Below are 12379 nucleotides of genomic sequence, written 5' to 3'. Positions count from 1 at the left end.
GTGAACATTGTTTTTGAAACCTTCACTGGAAAGGTATTAAACAAGTCCACAAAAACTGTGAGAGGCATGCATAAAGAAATTTTTATTATCCTTGTGGTAATATTAGGCCTCAGAGCTTTCTGTACTTCTTTGAAAATCTTGGCCCTATATGCCTCTGTAACACTAGAATGTGGGTGAGGCCAATCCACTGAATTCCATGCCAGAAGGTTTTGTTTTCTTAACACACCATGTGTGTTAGCATTGTCCAGCAACTGATAAAAATGATCAGTAAAAAATATACCCGATTGAGCTAGCTTTGTTGCACATTGACCTTGGTATTATTGTTCTCCTATCGATCCATGCAAAACATCTATAAATCCTAGAATACAATCGATGTTTTGCCATGTCTCATACGATGAAGGGTATAAATCTGAAATAAAACAACACAAGAATGTCAATAAGCAAAGAAAGAAAGCTTCATCTTAAAAATCCATACACCTCGTAAAGAAAAAAACCACAATAGAAAAATATACAATTAGGCCTGTGTTGCGGAAGATCTTTTGGATAGTCTCGCAAGACAAGTTCTTTATCATGTACACATGCTGAATCAAAACTTCTTTCATCGATATCTTCCCTCTGGTGATTTTAAAATCTCGTACTCTTCCCTTCCATGACGCCAAGAAAATGTTTTTTGTCTGGGGTCTTTTTCTTTTGCTAGGTTGCATGAGCACCCATGCTCCTTTCGAAACACTAAACCTTTCCCAAGTTCCTTCCGTTTTGACTGTACTTGAATCCTCTACCGAAGAAATAGAAGAAGCAGGTCGACGGGGTAAGGATGTGTGGTATAATTCTGCCTTCATAGCATTATCATCCATAGAGCGTCTTCCACAAGAACGGCCATGGTTTTTATTCACCATGGAGATTTTCTGAATCTGTAACAATAGCAAAGTAATGTAAATAAGATAACAAATTGAAGTTTCAAGAAAGAGAAAGTAGGCAGACAGACAGTTGACAAGAAACATCTTACTCTATGGCAAACAGGATCAAGGGAGCAGTTTTGGAAAAGAAGAGGCTGCTGCACAATGAGGCAGTGGTGTAGAATGGTAGACCTTTCGAAGGAAAGGTGGCACAACATTTCAAAGTTCAAAGGAAGGTGGAAGCGGGAAGGCCCTTGTCAGATAAAATGTCAGACTAGATTCTATCTTCTTGTCCAAAGATCTTGTGAGAATAAAAAACCAATCTCCACATTAATGTAGCACGCTTGTACCTACATAAAGTATTGTTTCTTTTTTCTATTTTCTCTTATTTTCGTGAATTTCCAACGTTACGTTGGCCCTCTATTGATTGGTTGAGAGCTTATTTTTCCAAACCGTAAAAGGCCCCAAAATGAGCTCCCTTTTTTCCTAATGCATGTTAATAATGATATGCTAAAAGAACACTTGAACACCCCATGAAAGCTTGTAAATGAATTGACAAACCAGTAATGGTTGTCATCAAGATCCCATACTATCAGGATCCAATGTGAGCGACATCACCAATAAAGAGCAATGAGATTTATCACAATATTAAGTATTAATTAACACAATATTACAAATAAAAAAGTAAAAGAAAGATTGAGATGATACTTCTCATAATATGGCATAAAGATGACTAGCATTCCATCCAAGTCTAAAGGTTGTAGCATTAAACAAACATCATCTACCGCCTTCTTGGTATCACTAAATACGGCTAAAAGGAGAGAATCGAGCACACACATGATTCCATACTGATCTAGGAAAGTGAGATATAACAGTACTGCAGCAATAAATAAACAAATGTTAGAAGCAGATTGAATCAAATGATTGAAGTATCAAGCCAAGAGATGTTCATATCAAACCTAAGGATGGCCATCATGACTTTGTCACATTAGCCTCTTTCAAAGGGTCAGAGAGGATTGTAACTTCCTCGCTACCAAATGTCAGAACATGAGGTCGCTTGCTTATGATAACCGAGACCTCCAAAGAGCTCCCCATTTTGTCCAATACAACGGTTGCATTAGGACAACTTATGGGCGTAGCAATCAATGTTTCCTCTAGATGCTCCACCACGTTATCAATAAATGTTTTAATGGTAGATGACATAAATGCGTGTAGATGCAAGTCTGTACATGTTGACAATGAGGTTTCACCGCCGCTCAAATTTAAATTTTGAGCAAGGAGCAAGCAGTTATATCTGACTCTCCACCCACAAGCTCTCATCATACATGGCCATCTCTATGTCAGCATCCTCTTCATGTGAGATCAGACCTTTCTTATCATACGTTATTGTGAGAGAAGCCATGGTATCAAGGTATTCCAAGCAAGTAGGGCTCCCAATAATATTTAAATGGTATCCTTTTCTGATAAGAGCTTTAAAAAAATGTCCCATTCGACACAATGTGATTTCCCATCCGGGCAATCGCAAAAATTCCATCATACTAATTAAAAGATCAGCACTTTTTGCTGGCCTTTCATAGTGATTTGCATTATGATGGAGGATACTTGGAGCTTCATGCTCTTCCAGCACTAGTTGCAATCTCTTTGCATTCCCTCTTATGTTGTTTTGTAAGTAGTGATCATTGTAAGGGCTCTTCATGCACAAGAAAAAGGTTTCAAGACTTTGTACCTTGAGACCGCATTCTCTCTTGTCCCTCTTTCTTGAGTATATATACCATTGTAAATCTTAAGCTCATTGCCATATTGTTTTTCTAGGGTAGCAGACATTTTTTCCTTGTCATCTTTATCAGCAAATATGACTATGTTTCATAGTCCCACTCTACAAATGGTGGTATGTAATATTCTATCAAGGAGTTGACAAATGTCATCCGGTGATATTTCATAGACAAAGAAAAGCTCAGGCCTCTCCCAAGCAATGTCATCAGACAAGAAATCATTCAATGAAACTCACTTGCACTCAACACTCTTTCCAGACTTTGAAATGATCTCATATATGAAAAAAAAGCCCTTGTTCAAAGTTTTTGCTTTTCTGAGAGTGTGCTTATTGATGACTTTTTGTGAATATGCATACGCATTTTCTGGAATGTCACTTGCCATAGAAGGAGTAATTTCAGATCCATCACCCATTTGTACGCCCAAGCCTTCTATTTAGCCGACGGTAAAGCTGATGCCATCTGCCTCACAATGCTATGATCAATTTTACATTGGCTAATTGGAATATTTTTTTCTGCCAACAAATATTCAATTACATTCTGTACTGCATCATGCTTGACCTACTGGATGATGCAATCTTCCATGCAATGATCTTTATCCTTTTTACTAAAAAACCATTCTTTGGACATTAATTTCTTTGCAGCAAGACTTGCGTATTTGTCTAACAAGTTTCTTAGAGGCCTCCACATCCAAGCCGTCATCTCTTTTTTCTCAATCATCTTTGCCTTGTCTTTAATCAATGATGGAGCCTCATATGTGACATCTCCCTTCTCACATGCAAGACACACTCTTTTATCTGATGAAAAACTTCATCACTATGGAAAAGTATGCTTGTGTAGTCTTGATACCTATCCCTTACTGTCTTAAAGCTTGTAATCACCTCTGTTCTTTCCTGCTTTCCCCTTGGTACAATGGCACTCAAGCATGTGTAGAAGTCAACAAGATTGTCCACTTCCACTTTAGTTGCAGTTTACATTTTGTATCCATGGACATGGCATATTGCATAGTTATTCTAGACATGGAAGATCCCTTTGTAACTATATTCATACAAGATTTGTCATCTTTGCTGCCACTAGAACATGATAGGAATGTGGAAGAAAAGATCAATGGCTGGTGAAAAATGATTAACACTGGAATGGTATAGCAAGACATGAACAAAGGGAAACACATAGTTGAAATAGGCATATTAAACATGAATTTGGAAGGTGAGATTGACTTAAGTTGAATCACTACAATAAAGAGCTACAATATCTACAAAATTTTATGCCAAGAGAACTTGGGAACATCATACTATAAAGGCAAGTTCTTTCTTTGTTTTAGTTTACCCTTGAACATTGTATGCAGCTATATCATTGGATGAAAGGGAGAATGCAAAAACTAGAGTGGTGATGCAGGAACTGTGAGAGAGCTTCAAGGCCAGGAAGGATGGGGCAGAGAGTAGCCGGGGTGGAGAAGACAATGAGGCAGCTCTCTAGGCCAAGAAGTACAATTGTAGTAGCCATGGTGGGGGTTGTTTTTTTAAAAAAGACCCTGTAACAACAAGATTACAATAGGGTTGTGCACGAGCTTGTCGTGGCTTTTGACAATTTTGAAAAGTAGTCCATCGTCGTGAGAGATTTCCAAACTATAGTGGAAGTCTTGAAATAGCCCATGTTGATGTTTTTGAGCAATTTAAGTAGCTTCAATAGATGCTGAGGGATTCAGATGAAGCTTTGCACAGAGTGAGAAAAGAGTGGAGGAGATGAAGGAGAAAGTCTACACCTTTAGGATGAGGAAGGAATCAAGAAGCAACTTCATCATGTACAGAGCAAGACTGTGGTACTGATGGCCGCAATAGTTAATTCGGATGCCTATCTTGCTATGTAGTAGGGTCCGAAATACATGGTCTACCATATCTCCATCATAGATGACCGCATGATCCGATGGCTGGCATGCTACCACCTTGTACATGTTTTTTGCTTTGGGGTGTTTGTACATGCAAGATCGCTATCTAGAGAATGTCATTTGCTATTGCCCAAGTCATGGATAGATCAAATGTGCCTACTTGCTATAGCAATCTATAATGAGTCCGTTTTCTCTCGTCTTTATTTACTCTCTGTCTCTCTGTCTCTCTCTCCCCTCCTCTTCATTTCCTCTCTCTCTCTCTCTCTCTCTCTCTCTCTCTCTCTCTCTCTCTCTCTCTCTCTCTCTCTGTGTCTCTCTGTCTCTCTCCTCCTCTCCGTTTCCTCTCTCGCGTCACCTACTCTCTCGCTTCACCTCTCTCTCTTCTTCGCCTAGTCTTTCGCTTCACCTCGCTCTCTCTCTCTCTCTCTCTCTCTCTCTCTCTCTCTCTCTTCACCTCTCCCTCTCTCTCTCTCGTGCACGCTGTCCCGATGGCAATGTGCCTCTCTTTCTTCACCTCTCTCTCTCTCTCTCTCTCTCTCTCTCTCTCATGTGCGCGCTATCTCACTCCCTCTCTCTCCCTCTCTCTCCCTCTCTCTCTCTCTCTCTCTCTCGCGTGCTGTCGCGACAGCGCGCCTCTCTTCCTTCACCTCTCTCCTCTCTCTCTCTCTCTCTCTCGCGTGCTGTCGCGATAGCGTGCCTCTCTTCCTTCACCTCTCCTCCTCTCTCTCTCTCTCTCTCTCTCTTGCGCTGCCCCACTCCCTCTCCCTCTCTCTCTCGTGCTATCTCTCCTCCTGTCTCTCTCTCTCTCTCTCTCTCTCTCTCTCATGTGATGTCATGGTAGCGTGCCTCTCTTCCTTCACCTCTCTCTCTCTCTCTCTCTCTCTCTCTCTCTCTCTCTCTCTCTCTCTCTCTCTCTCTCTCCCTCCCTCCCCCCCCTCTCTCTCTCTCTCTCTCTCTCTCTCTCTCTCTCTCTCTCCGCCCCGTGCGCTTCCTCTCTCCCTCTCCCCCCCCCCCCCTCTCTCTCTCTCTCTCTCTCTCTCATGCACGCGCTGCCGTGGCAATGGGTCCCTCTTCCTTCACCACTCCTCTCTCTCTCTCTCTCTCTCTCTCTCTGTCTCTCGTGTTGCCTCTCTCCCCCCCCCCTCTCTCTCTCTCTCTTCCTTCACCTCTCTCTCGCCCCCCCCCCTCTCTCTCTCTCTCTCTCTCGCATGCGCACGTTGCCGTGGCAGTGCGCCTCTCTTCCTTCACCTCTCCCTTTTGCTCTCTCTCTCCCCTCCCTCCCTCTCTCTCTCTCTCGCGTATAGCATCTTTGCAAAGTATAGGGGAATATCTCCACATGCTTTCTTTGCGAACATCATCTCCCAGATGATGGCTACATTCTCTTTGATGGCTTAGTTATGATAGCTATCAACCTATTAATAATCCTAACCTCTCAATCTCTTGGAGGGAGAAATAAGGTTGAATGAATGAGCTAATACATAGATCATCACTCATTTGTTTTGGCATGCTAGTATAAATGCCATCCTACTATCAAGAACACAATTTATTACAATTCATTATGGGATAGAGGCTATTATGCTAAGCTAAAGAAAAGCTATGTAGGATTACCTCAATGACTTCTTGTATTAAAAAAATATATGTAGGATGGTATAGATACCAATTTACCCTTCAATTCTTAAGGATGGGGCTACCTTGGCAAAGAAATCAATCCCATAAGGGTTATATGGTTGGAAAACTTTGGATGGGATTTAAATTTAATCAAAGATTAAGGGCAATCCCTTTTAGGGGACATGCCAAAAGAAGCAAACAAATGGGTCATATGCTAGATGCTAAAGAAGAATTTTACTTGCATGAAGTTTTTCTTGCATAGATAGACACATAGTTGGGCTATCTAGGCTATGGTAACTTGTCTGTGTGTACGACCAACCTTTGTGATGTGTGCAGGCTTGTCTTAAGTAAGTTGGGAGTAGGAAGACAATGTCAAGATAGGGTCTATATCATCCATTTCCAAGGTCCTCTCTATGTAACAGAGGGTTTGAAAAGCTACATCCTAGTGTAGAGGTGATGCTTCAAACTATGCTTGCACAAAGTGGTGTGGAATCTAGGCTTCTTGTTGTGAATTATGCAAGAGAGAATCTTGAATTATATTGCCCTAGTTCATGCACTACTAAGGCCTATTGCTTGAAAAAAACAACTGACACATAGTTGCTAGCACGACCAATACGTTGAAAAGGAGGAATTTTGTTGTGCATATCTTCAGATTTGTACTCAAAAGCCCTATGGCTCTAGTCTCACAAGGGATGCATATTCTAGGAAACTTTGTTCATGATGGTAATGCCATTTGCAAGACTATGAATTCTTCAAAAGAGCACCTTGTTCTATAGTTTCTCTATCTTGTCCCACTTCTTGTACCACTAAGGTTTGGTGCCCATGCATAGCTACTAGCATTATCAATGAGCTGAAAAGGAGGAGTTTTTGTGTAGATCTCCAATTTAAGCAGTAGGCACTACGACTCTAGTCTTCCAAGGAAGGAGTATACCTTGAGCAACATTTCATACCAAAATGAAGACATTTCAAAGGAGGTCACATTTAATGACAAACATGCAGAGCATCATGATTCCTATAATGAGTTTATTTCCATATTTCAATTTTTGAACCATGTATGGCACATTGTGTGATTATGTGAAGCTATTAGATTGGTCAAGAGGGCATTTGAAGTTATTGGGAATGTTGGGAGCTCAAACCTTATGAGTGCAATGGGAAGGTGTGGCCTACAAAAGGGTGGAAAACTTCCATTTTTGGAGTACAAAGAAAATGTCTTTTTCCAAGTGTCGGCTTCCCTCTCTTGCTTTGGTGGCATGGAAAATTCCTTTATAGTAATGAGGTATTCAATTTTGGCCACCTTATAATGAAGTGTGATTAAGAAAGGAAGCCTCCTAGGATACCCAATCTATTTTCTTAGAGGGCAACTCGATGGCAATCTAATCCTACCCTATCTCTTGATAATTGTATGACACAGCTGATAGTCTACTAATGAATAATTAAAATTTGGAATCCACCAAAAGGGAGACTTTTTGGGCCACCCTTTCTTGCCTCCTTGTGAGTTGCTTTCTTCCTACAAAAAAATATGGGAGCCTAAACATACCCCTCTTTTTGGTAATAGTACGATCACTTTTTAGGCACCTTATAATGAAGGACAATTGCAAAGGTGAGAAATTGCAAGCTGCCCCATATATTTTCTAAGAGGCTAAAATAAAGCTTGGACTTGTAAGGCTATTTCTCTTTAGTGGTTAGTTGCTTGACACCATTGCAAAGTCTCTTTTCATAAACATTTACCAAAATAATTTGATTATGTATTATTTATCCTCCCTAGGTCACCCATATTGTTCATCTTTTCTGTGACATTATGTAAGGGATAGAAAGGTGGCCAAACAATTTTGGTTGAACTACATTGACCTTATCATAGCACATCCTTTGTTCTAACTTTTGTACTATTATCCCCATGAGATTTCAATAACAAGACAAAACCATACGCATAACAACAATATTTATTCCACGAACATAAAATCCTTTGGGATAATTCGTCCTGAGAAGTTACAATTTGTCTCGTGTAAAACTAGAAAAATTTATAAAAATCTATTATAAACATTCTAAAGCTATTAAAGCTACTCATTTCACTAATAAGGAAATTGGGAAACATCTAAATCTCATCAGCAACTTGAACACTAATATTAATAAAAGAGAGTCCCATACGCTCTTAAAAATTATGAGCTAGCACACTTTCAAAGATAAATAAAAAGGGTTATTAGTAGTGATCACCAAAATATCTATGAAAGCTACATGCATAAGAAAGAGGTCAAAAGATTGTGCTGTGATCTATAGGTATCTCAAGATCAAATCATATGCTTTTTTCATAAGCATATCTTACCTAGTTGGATTGAAAACTAGGATAAAAGTAATATTTCTTTATTCCTTGTACAAACTAAATAATGCGAATACTTTTGAGATGCCTTCAATAACTGTATGACGTTTAAATGTTTGAAATATTTTGAGCACTACAATCTTGCAAAAATCTTAAAAGTCGTCAGTTGTTTTCATTGGGTAAGAAATGCTACTTTTGTCAAAATGGAGCACATCACATTAACCTTGCTTGCACCTTCTATCTAGAGTCTTGAGCTTGAATGCACCCTTAAGAAACTCATGTACATGCTCTGAACATGCAAGTGTTCCAACATAGCTCAATAGAGCTAAAGCTTCTAATGAGAAGGATTTGTATGAAACAGAGATAAAACATAACTAAACTCTTGTATATTTAATTTGTTAGTGGTGCCTTTAAATTTGAGGAATTCGAAACATTTTGAGTTTCTCTAAGTTATTCCTTATGGTCTCCACTTTAGTGGTGTTGCAATCGATTTTAGTGGAGTTGCAATGTGTCCCTTGCTTTTCTTAGCACACGTAAATATGAGCAGCCTTCCTTTTTCCACGTACTTATCTTTGGGGAATGGGCATGGGAGAGGCATGGATATGTATGACATGTCTTGTTTTGTTTTGAGAGAGGCTTTCTGGTCGGCTTGCCTGGTGCTATGTATGACATGTTTTGTTCTGTTTTGAGAGAAGGCTTTTGTGCTCGGCTTTCTCTCCACCAGACATCTCATGAGGAACTCTTTCCCCCCACGCACTAAGAACTCTTCCTCCCACTTTATGTAGGACATGGGCATTTTTATAAGGTGAGATGGGAGGGTGATCCAAAGTCGGTGAAAGTTGCCAAAGGTAAAGTAGGCGGCAGCATTTCGAGAGTACCTTGACTCCCAAGTGTTGTTATGTATGGTTGTGTTGGTGCACTCAAAAGTGCTGCATCTGTTGTTGTTAGTGTGTGTGTTTGTGTGGAGGGAGAGCCATGGCAGCTCCGTCTGATGCTTCCAATCAGCCTGTAGTGGAAATCGGCTTGTACATAGCTTTCTCCTCCGGGTTGTTGCTCTTCATGGCTGCGCATCACTTCTTCATCTCTGCTCGCCACCACCTTTGGTGGTTTCCTTGCGGAAATCTCCTCAGCCTCAACGCTGGCACCCTCGCCCTCCTCTCCGTCGCCACCAAGCTCCCCAATGACCTCACCACTTCCATGCCCGGCCTTGTCGATCAGCTCTCCAAACTCAGCGGCACCGTCCTCACTTGTTCCATCATGGGCGCCGCCATGCCCTCCCTCGGTGGTATGAAGCGCGATGAGCTCTGGTCCAACATGACCGCCTTGGGTCTTCTCGTCGTTACCATGGTCGTCAACGTCGGGATGCAGATCCGTAGCGGTGTGATTTTCAGCTTCACTGTGGAGCACATAATGGTGCTAGCGTCGATGACGCTGCTTTTCATAGTGCTTTGCACGCTCGCGCTTGCGATTCCGGCTATGTCTTCCGACGTTCGGGACGTCGTTCACGAGAAGCAGGATGTGGGGCGCCGTCGTGGGGCTTGCTGCGACTATCAACGATGCACCTGGGGCTGTTTGAGAGAAGAAGCTCCTGCAAAATGGACGGTTGTGTTGACGGGCAACCTGCAGTATGTGGTAGCAAGGTCTGCAATTGCCGCATCGACCGGAATTCTCGTGATCACCTCGGTTCTAATGTTCACTTCTGCCGTAGCTCGTTCCAGAGTTCTTGAGATCCCTTTAGCTGCATCCGGAGAAATGTCCGTCTACAAATGGACGACGCTGCCTATATTGATGTTGCAGGCTGCGACCATTGTGATTTGCGCGTGTCCGCCAGTGATACGTTGGTGGAGAGCAGCACTATATTCAGGTCTGAGCTTGGGCAACTTCACCTGGGGTTTGGAGCCGTATTGGCAGAAAGGAATTGTAGACTGGAAGTACAAGCCTGTGGCGATAGAGCCGACGGATCCAAAGAGGAGGAAAGCAAGGAAGGCAGCGCAAGTGTGGAAGGAGAGGGTGTTGGGATGGGTGATGAGGGTGGAGGGGCTGTTTGTGGAGGTAAGCAGGGTGGCGATGGTGGCAAGCGGATGGGTGAGGCTAATGAAGAAGCGGAGTGGGGGTGGTGAAGAGACGGCGAGAGGCGAGAAAGAAGAAGAGAAGCTATGTGAATCAGTGGTGTGGCTGGTTGGGGAAGATCCATGGAAGCTGTGGGAGGCGAGCAGGCCCCTGGCTCAGGTAGACAGGCTGATCGACAAAGGCAACAGAGCTGAAATTGGCAAGCTTGTTGAGCTTCTCAGAGCTCGCGCTGCACAAGATCACGACTATTCCAAGAGCTTGAAGCTCATCTTGCAAGGTTGCATCGACCCCCACGATTCCCACCCCCTCAGCTGGAGCTTGACCATCGTTACCCTCCTCGCCATCCTCACTCGCCTCCAGTCTTCGTCCTCGTCCTCCCTCAATCGTTCCCACCTCGCCCTCGACGCTTACACCCAGGCCCTTGACATGGTCGCCCTCGTCGATGAGCACTTCTCCGTCCCCAAGAAGCCCTGGCTATGGGCCTCCCAGGCCGTCTGGGCTCACCTCGAGTGCCGCTTCAGCTGGCTCCGCATGGTCGACCTCACAAACGAGTACCGCAGCCCCGCTGCAGCTCTCTCCAAGCTTGAGTCCATTGCTCGTGAACTTCTCGTCCAGCCCACTCCTGGAAATGTCGCAGCTCACCACCATCGCAGCGGTGAGAGTGTGGCAGCGCACTGTCTCCTCCGCATTGTTGCCAACCTTAGTTCATCCACCAGTCGTCCTGATGAGCTCTTGCAAGTGACCGAGAGCCTTGTGGCTGATGTCCTGGCCGCTTGCCTCTCTTGCTTGCCGTTTGCTGTGCGTGCAGAGATCGAGAAAGCTTCGCACAAAGCTAAATCTAATGGCCTCCAAAAAGCTCTCTTCTTTCTTGGAAAAGGCCAGCTACTCTGGAAGCACCTAGCTTGGTCTCATCATCCCTCCCCTTCGCCTCTCCATGGAGGCATTCAAGCTTGGATCCAAGCCCCTTGACTTCAACCCAAAGCTCCCCCATAATCTTCTCATAATCTTCATTTGAAAATAACCTCTTAACGATTAAGCATGCATAAAAAAACGTTAACACTTCTTGACTTGCAAACAAGTAGGGCCTTATTTTGGGAATGTGGGAATGCTTCTTCAGCAGAGAGCTTTGGAAGCAGACAGTTCGCAGTCTGGCCAGAGCTCAGATCCATCTCAAAGTTAGTTGGAAAATGGCCCTCTTAGGAGACAGGGGTGGACTGTCTGACCCCTTATATGATTTTTGGCAGCTGATTAGAGGGTTCGTCATTCAACATATTTGGAAGCAGAGAAACAACTTAGTCTATCATAGACCCCATCTTGGGAGAATGCTGGTTGCGGCTATACTAGATGATATAAACAAGGATATACAATTTTTTGGGAAAGATAATGAAAGCTTTAGACTCATAGGTAGAAGCTTGAACTAGAGGTGTTTGCCTTTCTTTCTGAGGATGCCTTCTATTTTTGTACTGTACACTTCCTTTAATACATACTTTACATTACCATTAAAAAAAAACATTAACACTTCTTGTAAATAATGATGTGAGAGAAATGCTTTCCTTAATCAAATTTGATTTTCCAATATGAATTAATATTGAATATCTATTTACCAATCAAAAGATAAGCTTCAAGAGTGTCTCAATGGATATAAAATAGGCTTAAACATGCAAAAGGTTGCATAAGAACATATCCATGTATGTGCGCATGCACGCACACGTGTGTGTGTGTGTGTGTGTGAGAGAGAGAGAGAGAGAGAGAGAGAAGATTCTCATAATCTTCATTTGAAAATAACCCTTAACGATTAAGCATGTATAAACAAACCTTAACAATTCTTGTAAATAAT

The 12379-nt window shown here is 42.5% G+C and overlaps 1 protein-coding gene across 1 annotated transcript; it reads left to right on the top strand.

The window, feature by feature from the left end:
• The first annotated feature begins 9424 nt into the window (after positions 1-9424).
• On the top strand, positions 9425-11962 carry LOC147893602 (uncharacterized). Its single transcript, XM_087386204.1, has one exon. The coding sequence runs from the start codon at positions 9448-9450 to the stop codon at positions 11509-11511; it is 2064 nt and encodes a 687-aa protein (XP_087242330.1). The 5' UTR covers positions 9425-9447; the 3' UTR covers positions 11512-11962.
• The last annotated feature ends 417 nt before the right edge of the window (positions 11963-12379 follow it).

Source organism: Dipteris shenzhenensis, chromosome 15 (genome assembly GCF_047967505.1).
Source record: "Dipteris shenzhenensis isolate YYH24624 ecotype China chromosome 15, Dip_SZ_1.0, whole genome shotgun sequence".
NCBI lineage: Eukaryota > Viridiplantae > Streptophyta > Polypodiopsida > Gleicheniales > Dipteridaceae > Dipteris > Dipteris shenzhenensis.
The sequence above is the reverse complement of the archived record's forward strand: the minus strand, read 5'-3'. Positions and strand labels throughout refer to the sequence as shown.

Bases quoted from the DNA above. Each gene is read 5' to 3' on its own strand.
- LOC147893602 (XM_087386204.1), top strand. From the start codon at position 9,448: ATGGCAGCTCCGTCTGATGCTTCCAATCAGCCTGTAGTGGAAATCGGC.